We start from the raw sequence: 25,097 nt of genomic DNA, 5'->3' as shown, positions 1-25,097 counted from the left end.
TCTTTCCGTGACCGTTGCGCTTACCCCCCTTGCACTGTCTAGGCGGTGCACGCACTCGGCACACACCGGCCCCTACGTGATCGCAGCTCCGGTGACTCTAGATTCCCTTTCAAAGACGAACGCCTTTCTGAGGTGAGCAGTCCCGCTGCCGCGCCAGGTTTTATGTGGGTCGAGGTCTCCCGTCCCATCCAGCCCCGAGCCTTACCCGCCTAGTCGCGAGCGGCTGGCAGCACTACGGGCTCCAGCCCCGCGCGCGGCGGGCTGACTCCGCCCCTCCCCACGTCTCTGGGCGCCCGAGGGGGCGGGGCCGGACGCGCGCCGCCAGCGACGCCGCCCGCGCACGCCCAGGCGCCTGCCGATTGGCCGCTGCGGCCGGAGTTCCTCCCGCGGAGCGCACCTCCCCCCAGATTTCCCGCCAGCAGGCCCCGCGCGGCAGATGCCTTGCCTCTAGTGGCTCGGTCCGACAGAGCGGTTGCGCCTCGGCCTCTGTGGCTATGTCGCGACAGAGCACGCTGTATAGCTTCTTCCCTAAGTCTCCAGCCGTGAATAATGCCAACAAAGCCCCCGTCAGAGCCTCCAGTGGAAGCAGCGCCGCCGCCGCTGACACCGGGGCCTCCCCTTCCCCAGGCGGGGATGCGGCCTGGAACGAGGCCGGGCCTGAGCCCCTAGCGGGTACCACGTCGCGGGCCGAGGCCAGGAACCTCAACGGAGGGCTGCGGAAGTCGGCATCCCCTGCGGTGCCCGCCAGGTAGCGGCGGAGGCGGGTGCAGGGAGGTGGCCTCGCGGGGCCAGGGTTGCGCGTCCGAGCCCTGGGCTCGGAGGAGGTGGGGCTGCGTGAAAGAGTGCAGGGAGCGTTGGGGGTGCAGCTTGTAAACAGTGCGAGGCAGTCGGCCGTGCAAGGAGAGGGGCCTGGCGGGGAGGGGAGGACGCGCTTAGTTCGGAGGTGGAGGAGGAGAAGTCCGCCGGGTGCGGGAGGAGGAGTGGAAGGTGCTTGGAGAAGGAAGGAGAAAGGGGAGCAGGGAGTTCTGGGGGCGTGGGGCGGGGAGAGAACAGAGCTGGCCTGCGCGGCGCGCGGTGCGCCCTCTGGGCGAGGGAGGGGTGGCGCCTGCCCCGGGCGGGGGAGGGGTGGCAGGAAGGAGGAATGCCCGCGGCAGGGACGGACGCCGGGAACCAGCAGGTTGTGGGGGCGCGGCGTGCTTCGAGTGGGATATCCGGAGGGTGTTCCCCCATCAGAGCCGGGATGGTCCATTTCGAGCCCGCTAGTTGCTCGAGGAACACCCTCGATGTTTGGATTAGAGCCTCGGACGCGAAGCCTCCGGCGGGGTGGGTGTGTGGGCTGTTGGGGTGGGTGAGTGTTAACCTTCTGCAGTGATCTTGGGGCCTCCCTGGCGGCTCAGACGGTGAAGAATCTGCCGGCAATGCGGGAGACCCCGGTTCGATCCTTGAATTGGGACGATCCCCTAGAGAAGCGAATGGATACCCACTCCATTATTCTTGCCTGGAGAATTCCATGGACAGAGGAAGAGGAGCCTGGTGGGCTACAGTCCTTGGAGTTGCAAAAAGTCACGACTCTACTGAGGGACTAACACTGGGGGGTGGACTGCAAGTTTAGGGCGCGGGGGTGTGTCAGCTGGTAAACCAAGGGGCCTGATTGGTCCGAGTTAGGATTGCAGGGGCGGGGAGCAGAAAGTGCGGGGACCAAGCTGGGTCAACGTGTAGATAGACCGCGTATGCATCAAAACAGATGGAAAGTTTAATGTTAATTTTGACACCTGGAAGTATTGTGCGAGTTGAAAATAATATTAGTTTAAAAATAGTGCATCTTTTTTTTTTTTGCCTCACAAGGGAAGCTCTCGGGATCTAAGTTTGGGGACCAGGGATTGAACTTGGGCCATGGCAGTGGCAGCGCGGAATCCTAACCACTAGACTGAAAGCACTCCCCGAAATAGTGCATCTTTTGTTGGGGATTTCAGGGGAGGATGGGGGACTGTAATTTTTTCCTGAATTGAGAGCCCCCAAAGGCCTTGATAGGGCTCTGGGAGAGAGAGATGAACGTGATAAAGGGGAAGCCTGTCCGGCGGAGCCTTCCTCTCCTAGGCAGTTTGGTGTTGTTTCAGGGTTTGGCTGGCCTTTGTTGAAGTAGCGGGCGACATTTTGAAAAGCTCTCACTTACTGTATCCCATGTATTGTATTAGACTAAAGTGTAATGGCAGGCGTCTGAAAGGGTGAAATAGTGGTACAAAAAAAAGAACACATTCAAGATCAGAGAGCTGAGTAGTTGATTTAGAATGTCATGCGTTTTAGGCGTCCCACAGATTTTTCAAAGTGCAGCTGTAATTACAGTGTTACCTTCCTCCAAGCGACCCTCTCAGGAAATTTATGTAGTTGCCGGAAAAGTGGCAGGATTTGCCACCCCAGAAAGTGCCTTTGGCATAGAGGTTATTTTGAGAAGGGGAAGATAGGGGAGAAGTTCTGAGAACAGTAGGTTATTCTTCTGTAAGGGAAATTTACATTTAAAAGGGAAATCTCAATTTGTAAGGATGCCTGCCTGTCTGTACTAAGAAGAGATGGGAGATTCTATAGGCACTGAACTGAAATTCCTTGGTTTTTGTTCTTGGTAACCTCCCTTGTCTCCCTCCGCGGCCCCCTATCTTTCCTTTGTCTATAGCTGAAGGCAGTGGTTTAAGGTGGTAATGTGGGCCATCTCCAGGAGTGTTACTCAGTTTCCCTTTGTATCTCTCAGCCAAGAACTCAGATGGGTAGAGGGAAAAAATATTTTCCCTGGGAGGTGGGATGAATTAGGAGATTGGGATTGATGTGTACACCATTGATACTATGCGTAAAATAGATAACTAATGAGAGCCTACTGTAAACCCAGGGAACTCTACTCCGTGCTCTGTGGTGACCTAAATGGGAAGGAGATCTAAAAAAAGAGGGGTTATATGTATAAGTATAGCTGCTTCACTTAGCTGTACAGCACAAACTAACACAACATTGTAAATCAGTTATACTCCAGTGAAAAATAAATATTTTTCCAAAATATTTTCCTTCCCTACATGGGCATCTTCTGTAACAGATGCATGGTAAGAGATGTTACGTTCACCTAAACTTGAATTTGATTCTTCCTGCATCCATTCTAAATGAATGGAATTATTTGTTGTATGGTTGTGCTTTATATTCTGAATAGCATATGCAGTTTTTTTTCGTTTGAGGTCTGAATTTTGGAAACTTATAAAAGACTTATAAAAGAATAATATTGTTTACACTTGACCACCTACTCTATAGGACTGCTTTCAGGGTATTCAAGAAAAATGGGCATTTGATTCTAGGTTTCTAAAGAACTCTCCATTCATTAGATAGATTTGGCCTTCTCTTAACAAATGTTAATGTACCTCCTCTGGCAGGCACTGTATTGGGCGTTGTGGAACCTAGATACAAGAGTGAACAGACAAGCAAAAAGGCAGTGTTAGAGCAGGAGCAGAGCTGGGGGAGGATGGGGTATGTATGGGTCTGGGTAGGCTTTCAGCTCTAAGATAGATAGATAAGTAGAAGTTAGCTCAGCTGCTGTAGAGGTGAGGGGGTTTTAGGAAGCTGGTGCAGGAAGAGGAAGGTCCTGCAAATTGAGAATGAAGACAGGAGGCCGGAGCCTTAGGTATGAGGAGATCCAGTCTCTGCTGATGGGCTACAAAAACATTTGGACTTTTCCTAGGGGCCAGTTCAAAGAAGTTGAGCATCTTTCAATGGTCATTTGTTAGTTTTCTCTTGTGCACCACTGTTAAAGTGTTTTGTCTTTTTTTCTTTCCTTCCCCTACTGTCCTTGTCAGGTGTGATGCAAAAGTTTTTTCACCTGGGTTGAGAAAGAGAAAGCAGTTGAGGTGACATCAGTTTGAGTAAATGGCTGCAAGATGTATGTCTATGCACTCTGGGCCTGCTTCTGAGTACTTAATTTCTTCTGTAGCCTTTTTTATTTTTTTTTTATTTTAAATCTTTATTGAATTTGTTGCAATACTGCTTCTGTTTTTTGGTTTTTTGGCCAGGAAGCGTGTGGGATCTTAGCTCCCAGACCAGGGATGGAAACCACACCCCCTGCATCAGAAGGTGAAATTTCAACCACTGGACCACTAGGGAAGTCCCCTCTAGCTTATTAATAAGACAATTGAAAGAGCTGTGAGCAAGGCTTCTGACTATGTAAATCTGGCTTTTTAAAGCAGATCTTAGCTGGTTTATTTTTTGCAATCTCATTTCAATAATTATCTGTTGATTATGAGAAATGAGGACAGTAAAAAATTTTAAGTGTGTGCCTTGTATTCATTTATAGGAGTGCTGTGTCAGACCGTGACAAAGTTTTTTTTTCCCCCTAAGAGCCTTTAGTTAAAGGTAACAATCTGCCCTAGTTGTAGGTGCCTTTCCTTCTACTTTTCATACAACTAAATCTATTTATAGTAATATATTCTAAATAATACCACACCTAATATAATATTAGTTTTTTAAGAAAAGAATTCAGGCTTTTAAAAAAGTATCATGGTGGACTTGGTTTCACAGACTTAATTTGATTTAATTGATTTAACTAAAAAGATGCTGAACTTGTCATAACAATTTGCCCAGCAGGAGCCTCGTTTAAGCTGGCGTTTATAACTTTTTAACATTACTTCAGAACTTTTCATTCTGATGACGATTGTCAGTTGTCCCTGCTCCTTGAACTGCTTTCTGAAGAGCCCTGGTTTTAGTTTTTTTTATAGGCTTCTTTTCTAATAATATTTAGGAAATAGTTTTAGAGGCCAGTTTGGATGATAATTTATATGGTTGCCCTAGACCTCATGCATAAGTGATAGATGCCATAGTTATCCAAGCCGAAGGAAGGAAAGCTAGGTGAAGGGCAGAGAGGTGCAGGTAGATGGGTAGGTGTAATGGGAGCACTTGGTAATAATTTCTCGGGTTACTTCTGTTTTCTCATTAGCTGTTTGAGGGTAGGGGAATTCTACTCGAATGGTCTATGTTGAGAAGCAGATACAAACACTGATAGTTGGCTTGAGAGTATGTTCACCTTTGTGAAACTTGTGTTTATATACACAAATTTTTTTTACACATAGCCAGTCTAACTTTCATTGTTTGTAGGAGCAAATTCTAGTATTGCTTCTGTATACTAGACAGAAATGTTGCTTGTAAATTTGGGGCACAACTAATAATCGACACCAAGGTAATGGGCTAAAGAGGGAGCAAAAATAATGGCTTTTTTTTTTTTTAAGCAAAAGTGTAAAGATTTGTTCATATATATTTAGCTTTATTAAGTCATTTCTTATTTTTAGTTGTATGAAGTTGTGTTTTAGTTGTATGTTTTACATTTGTTTTTCTGAGCTGTCACCTTTCCTCTTATCATTTTAAAGCTGTCTTTAAAAATCCCAAGAATATCAAACATTTGAGATATATTATCATTTTAAAAACAATTGTAAAGGGAATTCCCAGGTGGTCCAGTGGTCAGGACCCCACGCTCTCACTGCCAAGGGCCCCAGTTTGGTCCTTTCTCGGGTGACTAAAATCCCACAAAGGTGTGTGGCACAGCCAGAAAACAAAAACCCCTTGTAAAATCATAGTTGAATCATATTTATAAAGTAGGCTGATTTATAGGCTAATTCCCGTGTTTATTTTAGGATTTCACATTGGGCTCCAAGAAGAAGCCAGTCTACATTGTAAAGTGACTTTTTGGCCTAGATATTTTCAAATTGATTTGCATTGCATAGGGTTTGATGATCCTTATTAATATTTAACACAGTCCTAGTTACTTGAAAAGAGAAAGGGATTTTGATTGTCAGGAAGTGGAGCCAAATGTTAAAATACAGTAAAGTCTGAATCCGACTGTTAAAGTTTCAAGTAGAGCCATTTGTATCCATCTCTGATTTTATAAGGTCCTCTGGCTCTTTAAGGATCAATATATGAAAAATAGCAGATACTCAAAGTATAGTACATTCCACTGTGAGCCCATGCTTAAGTTATAGTTACATATTTTAAAATATGGTATTAGTATTGGTAAAAATCTGAATATTTGCATGGATTAAAATTTATGTTCCTTTTATTTTGATATTCTGTGGAGACTGTACAACTACTAGAGATAAAAATTTTAAATCACCTTTAAAGAACTCTTTTGCACATAGAAAGTCAGTAGATTAAAAAGAATTTTTTTCTGAAAAGCCTTTTAACATTGGGGAAACTATGCATTTTTTGTTTTTTTGTTTTAAACTACATTTTTAGTCTTAGCATTCAGAGTGTATTTCCACTTATTTTTTTTGGCTGCTCCAGGTAGTCCAGTTTGTGTCCTAACCACTGGACTACCAGGGAATCCATTCCGCCCGCGCCCCCTACTCCCACCCCCAATTCTTAACAGCAGAGTTAAGTTACACATAAGATTCTGTACATGTAAGTTTATGTTTAGGGTGAGGTGATGTTGAAAAACAATTTTGTTTTTAAACAATTTAGTTTATGATGGCATTTTAGCTTTACAGATCTGATGATTGTAATTAGCTTTTTATGTGTTTCTTCCTCTAGTGAGGATGCATGTTTATTTGCCTTTCAAATAAATTTAAAGACATTAAATTTTAAAAGTTATTTATTGACTTACTTATGGCTGTGCTATCATTGCTGTGAAGGCTTTTCTTTAGCTGTGGCAAGCAGGGGCCCCTCTAGTTGCATTGTGTGCAGGATTCTCACTGCTGTGGCCTCTCCTGTTGCAGAGCATGGGCTCCAGGGCACTCGGGCTTCAGCAGTTGCAGCTCCCAGTTTCTAGTGCACAGGCTCAGCAGTTGTAGTGCATGGGTTTAGTTGCCCCACCCCGTGTGGGGTCTTCCCAGACCAGGGCTCGGACCTGTGTCCGCTGCATTGGCAGGCGGATTCTTTACCACTGAGCCACCAGAGAAGCCTTAAAGACATTACATTTTCAAGTTGGTTGCTTGGAAAGGAATCTATGTCAATTTGAAACCTTTGAACACCATTTTACAATTTGTTGTACAGTTTGTACACTTTTATACAAATGACAGTTTTAAGGTAACAGTCTTAAGAGAGAAAGCGCAAGTTTCCTTTAGGATAAAAACTGGATTAACTTAGTACTGTTAAAGGTATAGAACTCAAAGTTTTTTCTCCCATGTCTTGGGTCTCAGCTGGAAACTTGAGTTACTTTTAATTGAGGATAGACAGGAACTTTCAGGAGGCAAGTGTGGCCATCTCATATTTTTTGCTCAAGAATTTTGATCTACATATTTAGTTTCTAAGACACCTGAGCTACTTGCAAGTGCTTTGTTGCTTCAAACGAGATAAAATAGAATTGTTAGTTTTGGGGCATCCTGATCCCTTGAACTGTAAATGTACCACCAAGATGTTCATTCTTGTCAAAGCCTCTGATGTGCTCTTTTCTAAAGAATATGTAACTTTTAAAGACATGTATGTAATGAAATAGCTACTGTTGAATTAGCCTTAGTCCTTACCCTCACATGGGCAAGGAAAACAGTCTGAAAGAGGAGAGTAAAAAAAAGTTGGCTTAAAACTCAACATTCAGAAAACTAAGATCATGGCATCCGGTCCCATCACTTAATGGCAAATAGATGGGGAAACAATGGAAACAGTGACAGACTTTATTTTTGGGGGCTCCAAAATCACTGCAGATGGTGACTGCAGCCATGAAATTAAAAGACACTTGTTCCTTGGAAGAAAAACTATGAGCAAACTAGACAGCATATTAAAAAGCAGAGACATTACTTTGCCAACAAAGGTCCATCTAGTCAAAGCTATGATTTTTCCAGTAATCATGTATGAATGTGAGAGTTGGATTATAAAGAAAGCTGAGTGCTGAAGAATTGATGCTTTTGAACTATGGTGTTGGAGAAGATTCTTGAGAGTCCCTTGGACAGCTAGGAGATCCAACCAGTCCATCCTAAAGGAAATCAGTCCTGAATATTCATTGGAAGGACTGATGCTGGAGCTGAAACTCCAGTACTTTGGCCACCTGATGTGAAGAACTGACTCATTTGAAAAGACCCTGATGCTGGGAAAGATTGAAGGCGGGAGGAGAAGGTGACGACAGAGGATGAGATGGTTGGATGGCATCACTGACTCAATGGACATGAGTTTGAGCAAGCTCCGGGAGTTAGTGATGGACCGGGAGGCTTGCAGTGCTGCAGTCCATGGAGTTGCAAAGAGTCAGACATGACTGAGCAACTGAACACTTTGTAAACTTGACTTCATTCTGGCAACCTGACTCCATTTTGGCCAGCCTGACCTCACCTAGGGGAGGAACTGCTTCAAACTAGCCAGTGATGAGTTAAGGCTTCTTGATGTACACACCAAATTTCATCTCTTAAGGGATGAAGGGCAGCCAGGCTGGACTGATGAGTATCCCTACTGGTTTCCCTGTCAGAAAAATCGACTTTGGCCAACAGTTTGTAGTCTGATGTCTGAAGACTTTACAGCCAGAAATAGGCTTCCTATGAGGTGACATGTTCATTGGCATAACATGTATTTGCTGTCTGGTCAGTCTTCTAGAAGTTACTGTCATAGAGTTCAGACTCAGTTCTGATAGTGTGTTTATATATGGACAAAGGTTATGTCCCTCAGTTAGCAACAGAAAAGGGTACAGATTGAGGGTACTCTCAGGACCTAACATACAAGGAAAGCTTGTGGTTTCCTGATCCCAGTGTGATAGACTTTGTGGTTAAGTGGTTGCCCGGCTAAGTTAAGGGAAAGCCTGCTTGACAGTTCCACAAAGAGATAAGGATCTTTGTCTCCTCTTAACAAATGGATACGTTATTAAGGAGGAGACACTTAAGATACCTGAACTGTGCAGACACAGCTCCCTGTTTGAAGATGACCCCTGTGGTGTTTGACAGCAATAATTATACACTCATGCTGGTCACTACAGTCTTCTAAGTTGAAAGAAGAATGTACTAAAGGCCCTGGATGTAAGCACCAGCTGAAGCCACGCTCCTGTTCTGGTTTCTTTTTTAACATAGAGATTTCCACATCCACATTTTTTGAAGAAAGAAATACTTCAGTTTTATGATTGAGCCTGATTAAGGTGGCCTCAATTGATTATTCTAAAATGTCTGAAATATTCTCTTTTGTAATATACTTATTTTACATTTGTCATTATTCAGTGAAAACCTTTAAGCAGGCTTAGAAAATCATGGTATATAGTACTGGAACAGTTTATCAATTGTTGTGGCCTCTGTGTCACTGAGGGATTCTTGTATACTTCCTCCCCTCCTCTCTTTCTCAGGAAGTCTTCAGGGCTAAGTCAGTTTTTGTGAAGATTAGCTCTCCTGTTGATTCTGTAGAATTATTTATACAACTATTTGTGTACACAACTATTTTGGGCACATTACATACTTATCTCTTAAGTTTTCCCACAAAACTAGATTTTTAGGGATGGGCTAGGGCTATTAGTCTGCTAGCCTTTGGGGTATTTGGAATACATTGAAGCAAAGTTTTAATGAAATGATTTTTAATGTAAGTATAGCAAACTTGCCAAGGCATTATGCTTGGTATTTTATTAATACTTTGGGTCAGATCCTGTTCCTAATGTATACACGTGGTAGTACAGGTGTTATAATTTGAATCACATGTACAATGAGTTTGTCTTTTTCCTGCTATTACCAGTCTATCAGAATTTTGCCAGTTTTTAAACCTTGAATAATTCTGAGATAATTTCTAACTTTAATACCATTACATTTGTGTTGTCTTGTGGTATTTGCTTATGACTTTAAAAATGACTTGAAAATTTGATTTTAAAAAATCATTAATTTTAGAATTTCTGTGCCTGAATATTAATGCCAGAAAATTTCAAAGGTGTCTTAAGATACCTTAGAACTGCTTGTTTGTAGTAATTGCCTTTAATGTAACTTAACAAAATATTAACCAAATTATGTATTTTCTCTTGGCAGCAGTTCTTGTGACTTCTCACCAGGTGATTTGGTTTGGGCCAAGATGGAGGGTTACCCTTGGTGGCCTTGCCTAGTTTACAACCACCCTTTTGATGGAACATTCATCCGTGAGAAAGGAAAGTCTGCCCGAGTTCATGTACAGTTTTTTGATGACAGCCCAACACGGGGCTGGGTTAGCAGAAGGCTATTAAAGCCATATACAGGTAAGAGATTTACTTTGCAGGTTAGGTATGTTTGTAAGATAGAGCCCACACACATGTGAGTCTGAATGTTAGTATCTCCTACACAGTGGATTTATTCTAAGAGTGGGTGTGGTAAAAGCTTCTAGCATGGGAAAAGGCTAAGATGTAGCTGATCTTCGGCTAGTTTGTGGTGTGGAGTTGAATTTTTATTTCTGTCCTTCTGAGTGACTTATAGCAATATCAAACCCTTAAAGGAAAAATGATTTCATGATTGGATCTCGTGACGGAGGACAATGCCAGATTCAGACATGAAAAAAATAGTGTTCCTATCTTAAAAGATTCCAAAAGAAAGACAATGTAGCCAAGATACAGAGCGTATATATCAGTGACATACTCTAAGACAGGTGGAGAAGCATGTGACCTCGACTTCAAAATGCTCACCTTATGAGCACATCTGCGTTGAGCTTCACATCAGAAACCAGACTTCTGGCACCTTGACTCACTCTTCCCAGGCCCAGCCTTATTTATCAGAGACATCAGCATTCCTGCGTGTATGCTTTCACCTAGGCTGGCCGCACCCTGTCAGTCTCCTGCAGTGCATGCACAGTGTGACTGCAGGATGTAGTGCATGCACAGCTTTTTCCATTATCTTCAGACTCCTGGCTAGGACACTGCTGAGCTCAGTATCCTGGAATCAGAACAGTGGTCGGTTTCCCAGAAGCCCGGGAATCGTGCCCTTTTGGTCGTAGTGCTCCTCATCTTGCAGGGCGGATAGGCCTGTGTAGAAACCTGATGTGCAGGGTGGGAACAGAGTGGGAGATTTCCTTCAGTCTTCCCCATTAATTTGCTGAATAATCTTGGCCAAAGTAACTTCGGTTTGCATATACGCAAGTTGGACCAGATGATAAATGAGGTCTTTTTCCAGGACTAATGTTGAGATGCTAAACCAAGCCTTGGCAAAAGATGACTTTAAAAAGAGATAAAAAAACTTTACTTTTATGTTGTAATTATTTTATAAAGTCACCGATGTGCATATTGCTCTTTGCCCTTTAAATTTCCAAATTGTTGCAAAACGTGTATGTGAATAAATCCGCAAAGGGGTGTGCATGAAAACAGTAGGCCTTTGGTGGGGGGGATGGTCTTAGGGTTGTAGTTTGCATTAGAGGTTTTGGGGAATGGTGATACTAGATCGGAGGGGTGAGCACAGATGTAACAGGTACTTTGAGAAAGTTCAGAGCCACTCTTAATGATTTTGACTGTTGAAATTTGTAGTTTTGGTGCAGCTCTTCAAAGAAATAAGAAATTGCAGCTTTGTTTCAGTCAGCTCATAAAAGTTGCTAATTCCATGGAAATTTAGGATGTCCCATCAGTTTTAGAATACTGAAAGAAGGGACTAATGTTATGTTTGAATACGTTAAGACAAATTCAGGTTTGTTTTGCAGCTATAGTTATATTCAGGTAGAAGAAGAGAACAGACATTCCTAGTTAGGCCTCTTGGAAAAGAACTAAAACAATTCTGTACCATTTGTCTTATAATTATCTATATCTAACCTTTTGCTCAGTGGATAGATATGTCATTTAATACTATAGCTCTTTGAATAAAGGAAAAGTTTTACTTTAAAACGGAGCAAGACATTTTTGATGCAACTGTTTTGAAAAAACTTTAAAGTCTGTACTGGGTTATTATCCTCCCAAAATTTAGGCTTCCTTAGAATAGGATTTCTAAAAAAATCTGTCTTATCTAACTGCCTTGGGAACAAACTTATTGTTAATGTCATTGTTTCATTTAAGTCATAGTGTAGTTTTTGCCTTCCTTAAGCAATGTTTTTTTTAAAAAGGGTCTCATATCTCCTTTACATTTTATGCCTCATCAGAAGAGGTGTGGTTTTAGGGTCCACAGTCTGAGGTCTTTCTGGAAGAGAGAGTGGTCCTAGGTGAACCAACAATTAAGGTAACTTACAGGAGGTAAAATAGGTAATTCCAGTTTCACTGATAGTTTTACCCTGAAAATTACTTCTGTTGAAGGCTTATTGATCTTATCTATATCAATCAAAAATAATGGGACATTAAAAATTATACCTGAAGGACTTCCCTGGCAGCTTAGTGATTAAGATTGCACTTCCATTGCAGGGGGACAGGTTCCATCCCTGGTTGGGGAACTAAGATCCCACGCGCCTTTGGCAAAACAAGATACCTTGATGGTTATCATTCTTGTTCCTTGGGGCAAGTGTTATACATTGAGCCAAATGTCCAGCCAACTGTTCTTATTTATAAATAAATACATGTGTGTTTTTTAGGTTCACATTCAAAGGAAGCCCAGAAAGGAGGTCATTTTTACAGTGCAAAGCCTGAAATACTCAGAGCAATGCAACGTGCAGATGAAGCCTTGAATAAAGACAAGATTAAGAGGCTTGAGTTGGCAGTATGTGATGAGCCCTCAGAGCCAGAGGAGGAAGAAGAGACGGAGGTGGGACACTGCTAACAGGCAGTTGTTACTATTGTTTGGAAAATGTTGAAAACTAGGGAGGGACATATTAAGAGTGGTAATTTCCTATTTTATTTATTTCAGTTCAGTTGCTCAGTCATGTCCAACTCTTTGCAACCCCATGGACTGCAGCACGCCAGGCATCCCTGTCCATCACCAACACCCAGAGCTCGTGTGTGTATATATACACACACACAAATATATATAAATATATTTTATTTGGTACTCATACAGACTTTCTTACACCTCTGGTCATATTCAATTACTTAGAATCCTCAGCAGTCTAGCACCCTTTTTTACTTAAGTTCTCAAGTCTGCTGGAAACACACATGCTTATAGAAGGGAGTACACTTTTGGTAACCAGTGTAGAGCGCTAGGGACAGTGAGGACATGGTGATAAAATTGGTTGTGGTGTCTGATAGATAGTATAGAAATTATCCAGTTTTATGTTCTAATACTTTTTTGTTGTATTTTAGATTGGTAAGAAAAAGTTGAAAGACAACCTTGGTTTCAAATATTAATGGTCACTTTGAGTGAATTAAATCTTATATGAACAAATAATTGGTATACTTAAACATTATCTTCTAATTTAGTTAATTAATGAGATGTGCTTAAACAGAGTCATCTATAAGCTGCTTGATTTTGTTTTATTCTATTCTATATGAGATAGGCATATAAAATGCGTATTTTAAGAGGAACTGGCACTTCAGTGGTGGTCCCACTAGATAAAAGACTACTCCCAGTGCTGGGGGTCTGGGTTCCATCCTCATCGGGAACTAAGGGCCCATATATAACAACTAAGCCCACTTACTGCAACAAAGAACGCGCGCAGCCAAAAAAAAAAAAAAGAGATGTTTTTAATCCTATTTTTGAGGTTGAGACCAGGGATCATAACATTAATCAGATGTTTAGATCTGGGAGGTAATGACAGAAATCATTTAACCTTGTAACTACTTTACATATGAGGGAGGTCTCTGAGAACTGAAAGTGGCTTGCTGAAAACAATAGAGCTGGTTTGTGGAGGAGCAAGGACTAGAACTAGAATGATTACTGTTGGTTTGTTTTTTATAGTAAGGAATGTATAGAATGATAAACTTTATAATATGTTCAACTGTAAGAGAAGAGATGACCCTGGAAGAAAGATAACAGAAGTTTTTTCTACAGCTATGACTGTTAATGAGGACATCACCTATGGGTATTTTGTCACATATGGTCATCCTAAGGACTTCATTAGTATTGAATAGGAAAGAACTCTCAAGACAGAATCACTTAATCCTGTATTGTGGTATTTGTATTAATTTTAGGTGAAACTGAAATTGCTATTCATTGAGAAAGAAAATAGTTTTACTTCTGGAGGTGGGTTCTTCTCTTAATATATGAAGCTGTAGCATATTGACAGAGATTCCCTAGCAATATTGTCATTTTTCCAAATTTTACTTTTATATTTTAAAATAATTCTTTCTTTGCCTCTCAGGTAGGTGCCACTTACACATCAGATAAGAGTGAAGAGGAAAATGACATTGAGAGTGAAGAGGAAGTGAGGCCAAAGGTGCAAGGATCCAGACGAAGTAGCCGACAAACAAAAAAACGAAGGGTCATATCAGACTCTGAGAGTGACATTGGTGGCTCTGATGTGGAATTCAAGCCAGACACTAAGGAGGAAGCAAGCAGTGATGAAATAAGCAGTGGCATGGGGGACAGTGACAGTGAAGGCCTGGACAGCCCTGTCAAAGTTGCTCCAAAGCGGAAGAGAATGGTAACTGGGAACAGTTCCCTCAAGAGGAAGAGTTCAAGGAAGGAAATGCCTTCAGCCACCAAACGAGCAACTGGCATTTCATCAGAAACCAAGAATACTTTGAGTGCTTTCTCTGTCCCTCAAAATTCTGAATCCCAAGCCCACATTAGTGGGGGATGTGATGACAGTAATCGCCCCACTGTCTGGTATCATGAAACTTTAGAGTGGCTTAAGGAGGAAAAGAGAAGAGATGTGCACAGGAGGCGGCCCGATCACCCTGATTTTGATGCATCCACACTCTATGTGCCCGAGGATTTCCTTAATTCCTGTACTCCTGGGATGAGGAAGTGGTGGCAAATTAAGTCTCAGAACTTTGATCTGGTCATATTCTATAAAGTGGGCAAGTTTTATGAGATGTACCACATGGATGCTCTCATTGGAGTCAGTGAACTAGGGCTGGTATTCATGAAAGGGAACTGGGCCCATTCTGGTTTCCCTGAAATTGCATTTGGCCGATACTCAGATTCCCTGGTCCAGAAGGGCTATAAAGTAGCACGAGTAGAACAGACTGAGACCCCAGAAATGATGGAGGCACGATGCCGAAAAATGGCACACATATCTAAGTATGACAGAGTGGTGCGGAGGGAGATCTGTAGGGTCATTACGAAGGGTACACAGACCTACAGTGTGCTGGAAGGTGACCCCTCGGAGAACTACAGTAAGTACCTTCTTAGCCTCAAAGAGAAAGAAGAGGAGTCTTCTGGCCACACTCGCGTGTATGGAGTATGCTTTGTTGATACCTCACTAGGGAGGTTCTTCATAGGTCAGTTTTCAGATGATCGCCATTGTTCCAGGTTTAGGACTTTAGTGGCACACTATCCTCCAGTACAAGTCTTATTTGAGAAGGGAAATCTCTCAACAGAAACTAAGATGATTCTCAAGAGTTCATTATCCTCTTCTCTTCAGGAAGGTCTGATACCGGGCTCCCAGTTTTGGGATGCAGCCAAAACTTTGAGAACTCTCCTTGAAGAAGGATATTTTACAGACAAGTTAGATGAGGACGCTGGGGTGAAGCTACCCCAGGTGCTTAAAGGTATGGCCTCGGAGTCGGATTCTGTTGGACTGACCCCGGGAGAGAAGAGTGAACTGGCCCTCTCTGCTCTTGGTGGGTGTGTCTTCTACCTCAAAAAATGCCTTATTGACCAGGAGCTTTTATCAATGGCTAATTTTGAAGAATATGTTCCCTTGGATTCTGACATGGTCCATGCTACAAGACCTGGGGCTGTCTTTGCTAAAGCCAATCAACGAATGGTGCTAGATGCTGTGACATTAAACAACTTGGAGATTTTTCAGAATGGAACAAATGGTTCTACTGAAGGGACCCTGTTAGAGAAGATTGACACTTGCCACACCCCCTTTGGTAAGCGGCTCTTAAAGCAGTGGCTCTGTGCCCCACTCTGTAACCCCCATGCTATCAGTGATCGCCTGGATGCCATAGAAGACCTAATGGTTGTGCCTGACAAAATCTCTGAGGTTGCAGACCTTCTTAAGAAGCTTCCAGACCTTGAGAGACTACTGAGTAAAATTCATAACGTTGGGTCTCCCCTCAAGAGCCAGAACCACCCAGATAGCAGGGCTATAATGTATGAAGAAACCACATACAGCAAAAAAAAGATTATTGATTTTCTTTCTGCTCTGGAAGGATTCAAGGTAATATGTAAAATTATAGGGATTATGGAAGAAGTCATTGATGACTTTAAGTCTAAAATCCTCAAGCAGGTCCTTACTCTGCGGACAAAAAGTCCTGAAGGGCGCTTTCCTGATTTGACTTCAGAACTGAACCGATGGGATACAGCCTTTGACCATGAAAAGGCTCGAAAGACTGGACTGATTACTCCCAAAGCAGGATTTGACTCTGATTATGACCAAGCTCTTGCTGACATAAGAGAAAATGAACAGAGCCTCCTGGAATACTTGGAGAAACAGCGCAGTCGAATTGGCTGTAGAACCATAGTTTACTGGGGAATTGGTAGGAATCGTTACCAGTTGGAAATACCAGAGAATTTCATCACCCATAACTTGCCAGAAGAATATGAGTTGAAATCTACCAAAAAGGGTTGTAAACGATACTGGACCAAAACAATTGAGAAAAAGCTGGCTAATCTGATAAATGCCGAAGAACGGAGAGATGCATCATTAAAGGACTGCATGAGGCGACTGTTCTATAACTTTGATAAAAATTATAAGGACTGGCAGGCAGCTGTGGAGTGCATCGCAGTGTTGGGTAAGGCTTTCAGCAGGTTTGTTCCTAAAGCTTTAGTTAGTGATGTGCCCTGTATGCCAGTTTTATATTGAAATCACAGCCCACTGGAAAGTCCCCATTGACTCATAACCTTAAACTCAAGTAACGGGTGTATATTTTGATCAAATTTCATTGAACTTACAGTATTTGATAAATGTTGCTTTTAAGCTGTTTTTGAAAGGCGCATAGAACATTGTGTCCATGGCTTGAGAGAGACATCTGGCTGCTCCAGGTCTTAGTTGCGGCACCTGTGATTGTTGTTGCAGCACGCAGGCTCTTGCTCCCTGACCAAGGACGGGGCCTCAACCAGTGAACCTCCAGGGAAGTCCCAAGCCACTTTGTTATGTTAATTTAAACCTATCCCTTGACCTCTGTTTTGCCCTCTACACACATATTTGAAAAGATTTTAATCGTACCCTTTCCTTTTTCTCTTAGCCCAAGTTATCACACTTTCTTTTCTGAGTTTATTTCTAAGAGCTTTGGTTTATGTATTTGTAATTAGGTAACCTCTTCAGTTTCATAAATAATTTCCTTTTTCTTTAAACTTCATGGCCAGCTTATTTTGAAGCCTGTGCTTATTTTAGAGTTTTGAATTTTTTTTTTTCCCTCTTCTCTAGTTTTGAGGGTTTTTTCCTGTGTTTTGACAGTTTCTACTTTGAGGGGACACATTTCTTAGGCTGAAACGAGATGTTGAAACTAGAGGCTGAATCTAGTGGAACATGCTACCTCCACAAAAGCATTTCTGCAAGACTTTTTATAGAAGTTGGGCCTTTGTTGGTTATCTCAAAAACGATGAAGCCTCACTTTTGTTCTCTCTTTACCAGATGTCTTATTGTGCCTGACTAACTACAGTCGAGGGGGTGATGGTCCTATGTGTCGTCCAGTAATTCTGTTGCCAGAAGAAGATACTCCTCCCTTTCTAGACCTTAAAGGATCGCGCCATCCCTGCATTACGAAAACTTTTTTTGGTGATGACTTTATTCCTAATGACATTCTAATAGGCTGTGAGGAAGAGGAGGAGGAAAATGGCAAAGCTTATTGTGTGCTTGTTACTGGACCAAATATGGGAGGCAAGTCTACACTTATGAGACAGGTAAAGTGTTACAAATGGTGGTGGTACAAAACTTCGAGTGAATTTATTACACATTTAAGCCATTGTTTCCCCCAAAGCTCATGATAGTCAGTCACTGACTTACTGGTAAGCAAAGGAAAACTCCTTGAGTCATGAACTGTGTTCATTTCATTTGTCAAATATTTGCCTGATGTTAAAGGAAGTACTTCACTTCAGAAGGTGAAGTTGGTTCAGGCCGTGACTTTTATGAGCTCTGACTTTGCATCCATTTCCTTTGAAGGTTAGATGTATTCATAATGAATGAAAATTACACAAATGTACATTTGTTCTTAAATTAGGTTCATTTCTAGGAACCCTTAGAACCATTGCACTTGTTCATACAGGAAAGCAAATATAATTCATGACCTTTAGTTAACTATTGGGAACTGCTTTTAGGGAAGACAGTAAATATATTTTCCTAACCTTTTGTCAGGGGTTGGCTAGTCACTGAGCTAAACATGATTTAGATTTAGAAAAAAACATAACAGAGACACTGGGCCCTTGACAAAATATGTTTGCTGACCCTCTTATTCTACTGTACTATATTATACACTTTGTACAAATTTGCTGACTGGAGAGGAGGAGTAGTGTAGTAATATGGTTTTTAATCTTTTCATTTTAAATCAAAATCATCTAGAGAGCACAACCAAAAAAGTACCTGGGAGTTGGGGTGTATTCATCCTCTGAAATTGTTTGGTTTGCAATGGGTTCTAGGCATCAGTCATTTCAATCCTACTGTTCAGCCAGAGTTGACAATCACTAGTGTGGTGGTACCCACTTCAGTGTTCTTGCCTGGAGAATCTTAGGGGCGGGGGAGCCTGTTGGGCTGCCGTCTATGGTATGGGGTTGCACAATCGGACATGACTGAAGCGACTTAGCAGCAGCAGTGTAGTGGGTTAGTGTATATGTTCTGAGGTTTTAAAGTCAGTTAGGCCCTCAGCCTCACTTTTCCTATGTAAGATTGTGAAGATTGTTTAAGAGTGCCTGACTTCTAGTTAATGTTTATTAGCTTGGCTTATTATCTGTCTTCTGGATATACATAGATATCTCTATCTGTTCTCTTAATATCAGTCATAAAATACTTCTTCCTCCCTCATTCACAGGCTGGCCTATTAGCTATAATGGCCCAGATGGGCTGTTATGTACCAGCTGAAGTGTGTAGGCTCACACCAATTGATAGAGTGTTTACTAGACTTGGTGCCTCAGACAGAATAATGTCAGGTGAGTTATTTATTTTTCTACCTAAAGCTCTGTTATTTGACAATTCATTATGCAAGTTTTAACATACTAGAAGTAATCTTTTTGTAAAATTTAGTATTTAGTACCACTGGGTAGTTCATAATAGCTTCAAATGATATGAACCTAAAAGATGTTTCTGCTGTTAAAAGAGGATTCTCATTTTGATCACTTTTTTTTTTTTTAAGGTGAAAGTACATTTTTTGTTGAATTGAGTGAGACTGCCAGTATACTTAAACATGCAACAGCACATTCTCTGGTGCTTGTGGATGAATTAGGTAAGACATTAAAATTTCTAAAACATGAGTACAAAGAATTATTTTTCTGGAAAATGGTCTGAAGGACACATTTCTTAAAAAGAATATGAATATACCCACCTTTGTCCGTAGACCCCACAGCTGGCACTAAGGTGGCAATTTCTAAGTCTTGTTAGAATTTAAATTATAGGGATAATTGGATAATAAGGCTATTTAAAGAGAACTAAAAAGTTTCTGAAGCATAGTGGCACTTGAATAGTATTCCTGAACTCCAAGGGCTGGATAAGCAGGCCTACTTTAGCTAAAGAGGGCCTGGTTACAGAGTGCTTATGGATGTACTAAGCTGATACTCAGTACATTTTAAAAAAATTCTGAGGTCTGTTCTTCTTGGAATGTAATATGGCAGACTGTATAATATATAGTTTATGTATATTTTCATAGGAAGAGGTACTGCAACATTTGATGGGACAGCAATAGCAAATGCAGTTGTTAAAGAACTTGCTGAGAATATAAAGTGTCGTACGTTGTTTTCTACCCACTACCATTCATTAGTTGAAGATTATTCTCAAAATGTTGCAGTGCGTCTAGGACACATGGTATGTATAAATTGTTTATTCAAAAATTGTGTCAGTTTTTGAATGGGTCCTTCCATTGCCAGCATGTAATTTTTCTTTTTTATTTTAGGCATGCATGGTAGAAAATGAATGTGAAGATCCCAGCCAGGAAACTATTACCTTCCTCTATAAATTCATTAAAGGAGCCTGTCCTAAAAGCTATGGCTTTAATGCAGCAAGACTTGCTAATCTTCCAGAGGAGGTTATTCAGAAGGGACATAGAAAAGCAAGAGAATTTGAGAAGATGACTCAGTCACTGCGATTATTTCGGTAACTATAATTGGATATAACTTTACCAAGTGGTTTTGAAAACTAAAGGGGTGGATGATGCACTGTGAAAAATGCAAACTAACTTTTTTTTTTTTTTAAAGGGAGGTTTGTCTGGCTAGTGAAAGGTCGACTGTGGATGCTGAGGCTGTCCATAAGTTGCTGACTTTGATTGAGGAATTATAGACTACATTGGAAGCCTTGAGTTCACTTTTGACAAAGGTGGTAAATTCAGACAACATTATGATCTAATAAACTTTATTTTTTAAAAATGACCATTTTTCCATTTTCTTTCTAGGAAATTAAACCCTTTTAATTCTTATCTACCTTCTACATAATGGTTATTGAATACTCCACAATATATTAAGTCTAGATGTTATGGTACATGCATACACTTTCAGGCTGTTTATACCCACTGTCACCAATACACATAAATGGGGAGGGGGCTATGAAACTGTATAGGGCTGTATATATACTTGTCTCAGCTTAATGCGGGAAATTGTTTTAATTTCCAGCAATTTGTCTAAACTGTTCAAAAAAAAACTATGAACAGAGTTCAAATACAGGACTGTTTTGAAGAGACTTTCTAAAGTGTACTTTTAAAACATAGTAGTTTTTACCTTTCACAAAACTGAGTTACAAGAATACTTTTGTTTTACAGTGCATCCCTTCCTAGGAAGTCTCATTAAAACACTCACTTTTTCTAGGGGTGATTTGAATGCTGCACAGGGAAGGGAAGGAAATAATAGTCTTAACTTTTCTTAAAGGATACCAGAAACATTGCTGGATATAATTTAAGATTAGTGTTTTCTCTTTCATAGAAAGAACGTACATACTGGGACATGAGTACAGTTACAGCAAGTCTAGGTGTGCTAACAAAACAGGGCACATTCAAGTACAATAAGATTTTGCTTGAAATTAAAAACAAACTACATGAGATTAAAGCATTAAAATCATATTTCTCAATCTGAATACATGTTAAAAAAAATCAAAAGAAACGCAGAAGTGCTAGCTCACATTTTTACCATATTACAAAAGCAATTGGTACCCACGTCCATAAAAGCAGCAACAAAGCTGCTTGTCTATTGAAGAGTACTACTGCAAGTTGGACTGCATTCAATGCTAGTTGTAAAAACACCAGCTTTTTTTTTTTTTTTTCAGAAGTTGGTATCTGTACAAAATTGAAGCTTATTTTCTTCACTTCTGTCCCTTCAAAAGTCTTTACACAGTAATGCTAAAACACCCAGCTTTGAGATCCTGAGTCAATATATTGCCACTTTCTTTTTGGTAGCTTGAGCTTCATAGTGTCAACTGACCTTGTGTATCCATTTTTAATACAGTCTCTTCCTGTAGCATGGGCAAATATTTTAAATCTTCCAAAAAAAAAAAAAAAACCCAAAACGTTTTAAGTTATGATGTTAGAACGGCAGGATTTTTTCTTTAGGGAAGGTATTCAGTTGTGCTGCAATGTATTAGATTCTATAGGTGGAGCAGAGTCATATAGTGTATCTGTATCATGTGTAGGCTCACCAGCTAATGTACAAGGATTAGACAGTGTTCCAGCACCACAGTCACAGAAAAACCTGAAACAAAATATGAAAACCCAAAGATTAGGAAAGTGAAGAGAGGAAAATAATTGGGAAATACACCAACCAAGTGTGCTACATACATACCTATCATGTCTAATAAATTCTACATCATGTCCCTGATGGCACTTCTTAATGCAGTTCACACATATGGCGTTTCGATCCGTGGTGTTACAAGTGTGACATCTAGAAAACAAAAGCTTACGTTATTTTCCTCGATCATCTTATTTATTCAGAATACTGCAATCTGTTATATATTACCCTATATAATAATTTCCTATTTTGTGTCTCCCAAGGAAAACAAGTAGCTACCTTTATCGAATCAATATGGGGGAGAGGGGAATTAAAACCACTCATGGTAGCCAGGATACAAGGAACACTTAATGACAGTCTAGGAAAACAATTGTTTTGCATTTTCAGTGGTATCTAGTTAGTACAGTACTACATTTTCCCACATTTTACGGTCTCAAACACCAGATCCTCCAAGAAGACAGATCACAGAACTTAATGTGGACAGCTAATAATTTTCAATTACATTCTATTAGCAGTTTACTTTCTTTTAGCTCATACACTTAAGGGAAAGCTAAAAATGTTGAGTTCTTGTCAGTTAAGAAAACCTTAGTACCTCTCCTTTTTTAAGACAACAGAAATATACCTGTAGAAATCATGCATGGGATAGCTGGTATAACTTGATATTTTATATAAACACTGGCCTCTACTAACAGCCTTTTCTATGGCGTCTTGATTGTTCATTATTTTGTTATCTGTAATGAAAGAAAAAATAATATTCTATAATATAAAGACATAAGATAAAAGAGGCTAGTCAATGAAGTTAGAAAAAACTGGCTAGGAATAGAAATGAGTTTTCCTTGTATAAGGTACTCCCAACTATTCAGAATAAGTTGAAACAAAACTTTCAAAATACATCTCGAATTGCTGGTTAACTACAGTACAGTGACAGAAGGAATAATTGAATAGCAATGATTTCTGATTATGTTCTCATGGTATATTTAGTGCAGTTATAGGCAGAACAAAAGATTCCAACATACCTTTCATTGTCACATTAACACCAGATGCTAAAAATAAGCCTCCAAATCGGTTGTTAAAAATTTGATTGCCTTCTAGTGTTGCAGTTGCATGATTTGTAATTTCAATACCTGAAGCAAAATTTACAAACAGCAGATGCATCACTTTATATAGTTTCTTAAAAGAAACCTGAAATATAGCAAATGTAGTAAACTAGTTCTTTTATTTAAAAATATGTTAAATGTAGTAAACTATATTAATTCCTAACATCTAAAGAAAAAATGGAAGCTTATTTGAATCCCTTAGTTCTCTATCCCTCCTAAGGAAGGAGTAATACAGATGGTTCATACTCTATTGATAATGACGTTATTTAAAAATTTTTCTCCAACTAAGAAGATAGGACCCAGAAAGATGTGTAGGCAGGAGCTGATGGTTATTTGGAATTAAGAGAAATTATCTTTACTGGCAAAAAGTTGAAATATATGCATAATACTTGAATTTTACTTACCAATATCTTTAAAAAAACATTATTTGTCAGGCCAGAGGGGTTGTATTTTATCTTTATTCCTAATGGTAGCCAGTATTTACTCTATCAACAATTAATGATTCTTAATTATTACTGAACTACAAGAACAATATTATAAGTTTGGCTTAGAGTACAAGAATCTAAAACTTGGACAGTACTAAGTCATGTCCAACTCTGCAACTCCTTGGACTGAATCCAAAACTTGGACTAGGTGCTCTTAAAAGCAACTGTAAATAAGCATTCGGCCCTGATATACCAAGAATCAATTTAATGTACAGCAAACAAGCTACAGGTAACGAAAATACAAACCTGCAGCAAATCCATCAAATATTCTGTTTTTCCTCAAGACTGGATGACTATTAGTGCTGATTAGAACACCTGCTTGAGCATTCCTGAAAATATCATTTTCTTCAAGGAGACCTATAATGAAATATTTCCCCAGGTTAGGGCTAATCCACATAAAAATTTTTACTGTCTTTTTGGTGGTACTTAGGTTTTCTTTTAGTTTATTAACTGGACTATAAAATTCATACGACTAATTTTTCAACTGAAAAGAAAGTTTGTTTAGTAATTCACAAATATTTAAAGTAGCATTTAAGCAAAAATTTTAAATGAGCAGACAACCATTCTAACCAATAAATGAAGTCCCATGGTTGCAAGGACCATGTATAGCTTACCACTGCATCCCCAGTGCCCAGACATAAGGCATAAAGCTGATTCTTACTCAACACTGCTGAACTAATTCCTTTGAAATATTTATCTTTGCATTCTCCATGCTTTAGGTTCAACCCCCAATTGTTTCTGGCCACTATCAGCATTCCTTGATCAGTTTCTTTACTTCGGTCTCTCTTCTGCTGTTGCTTCCCCAAGTTTCCTACAACTCTATCATATCCCTTTATCACTATAAAAAACTTACAGAATAAAGTTTAAAATTTAACTTGCTGTTTACAGTCTTTCAAAATAGTCCCCCAACCTACCCCTCTTGTTTCACTACATTATTTACACTTTGAATATGCTATGCATTTTTATCCCTATTGCCTTTGATTTATACTATTTCCTCTTTCTGCAGTATCTTCCCATAGTCTTTCTTCTTAATGTCACTTCCTCTGGGAGGTTTTTGGTTTTCCTCTATCAAATTAATTATTCTCTCTTCTGGGATGATAACGAAGATTAAGAGTAGACTGAGGAATCAAGACTTTATGCCTTCAAATACTGACTTAACCACTTCCAAACTCCAGGCAAATTACTTCTCTTTATCTCAATTTCCTTATCAGTAAAATAGGCATAATAGCACCTACCACAATAGGATTATTATGAGGGTTAGTTAATACATGTAAAAGTACACAGTACTAAATAAGTATTAACATTACTCCTATAAAACCTACTTATGTACAGTGAATCATAGTTATGTACTAGTGTCTCTCTGCTCCCTGAAGACATGAAATGCTTTTATTTCTGTACACATCTGACTTATCTGTAATTGTTAAGTATTAACCTGTAAATTCCTTTTCTCCTAGAAAAGACTATTCCAAGTGGTGAGTGCATGCGTGCTAAGTCACACTTCAGTTGTGTCCGACTCTTTGTGACCCCATGGACTGTAGCCCACCAGGCTCCTCTGTCCATGGGATTCTCCAGGCAAGAGTACTGCAGTGCGTTGCCATGCCCTCCTTCAGGGGATCGTCTCGACCCAGGTATCAAATGCATCTCTTCAACTCTTGCACTGCAGGTGGATTCTTTATACCACTGAGCCACAGGAGAAGCCTGACTATTCTAAGACCCTACCTCTAATCTTGCAGATGTCCACTACAGGGCTCCTCAAGTATTACTGCTAAGGTCTAGTCCAAACT

At 40.3% G+C, this 25,097-nt stretch overlaps 2 protein-coding genes across 5 annotated transcripts in view; one reads left to right on the top strand and one right to left on the bottom strand.

The window, feature by feature from the left end:
- The first annotated feature begins 419 nt into the window (after positions 1-419).
- MSH6 (mutS homolog 6) lies at positions 420-24,998 on the top strand. 3 transcript variants are annotated; one of them, XM_088841498.1, is made up of 11 exons: positions 420-748; positions 9,924-10,126; positions 12,403-12,572; positions 14,065-16,609; positions 17,452-17,720; positions 18,842-18,959; positions 19,163-19,252; positions 19,673-19,827; positions 19,916-20,115; positions 20,217-20,334; positions 24,768-24,998. In XM_088841498.1, exons 1-10 carry the CDS (start codon positions 495-497, stop codon positions 20,296-20,298), a joined length of 4,086 nt encoding a protein of 1,361 aa, XP_088697624.1. In that variant the 5' UTR covers positions 420-494; the 3' UTR covers positions 20,299-20,334; positions 24,768-24,998. The 3 variants fall into 3 exon arrangements, with proteins under 3 accessions (XP_088697624.1, XP_055256601.2, XP_055256600.2); XM_055400626.2 differs by lacking the exon at positions 24,768-24,998 and having other exon boundaries at positions 9,927-10,126; positions 20,217-20,387; XM_055400625.2 differs by lacking the exon at positions 24,768-24,998 and having other exon boundaries at positions 20,217-20,387.
- Positions 21,245-25,097, bottom strand: part of FBXO11 (F-box protein 11) — a 109,384-nt gene continuing 105,531 nt past the window's right edge. For both annotated transcript variants that reach the window (XM_055400627.2, XM_088841499.1), the window contains 5 exons: positions 23,560-23,670; positions 22,748-22,855; positions 22,354-22,462; positions 21,786-21,884; positions 21,245-21,695 (listed from right to left, as the gene is read on the bottom strand). In XM_055400627.2, coding sequence (XP_055256602.1) covers positions 21,566-21,695; positions 21,786-21,884; positions 22,354-22,462; positions 22,748-22,855; positions 23,560-23,670 — 557 coding nt within the window. In that variant the 3' untranslated portion in view covers positions 21,245-21,565. The remainder of the gene's footprint in view (positions 21,696-21,785; positions 21,885-22,353; positions 22,463-22,747; positions 22,856-23,559; positions 23,671-25,097) is intronic.

The sequence above is a fragment of the Moschus berezovskii genome, chromosome 11 (genome assembly GCF_049115385.1).
Source record: "Moschus berezovskii isolate FMDL1 chromosome 11, NW_MosBer_1.0, whole genome shotgun sequence".
NCBI lineage: Eukaryota > Metazoa > Chordata > Mammalia > Artiodactyla > Moschidae > Moschus > Moschus berezovskii.
The sequence above is the reverse complement of the archived record's forward strand: the minus strand, read 5'-3'. Positions and strand labels throughout refer to the sequence as shown.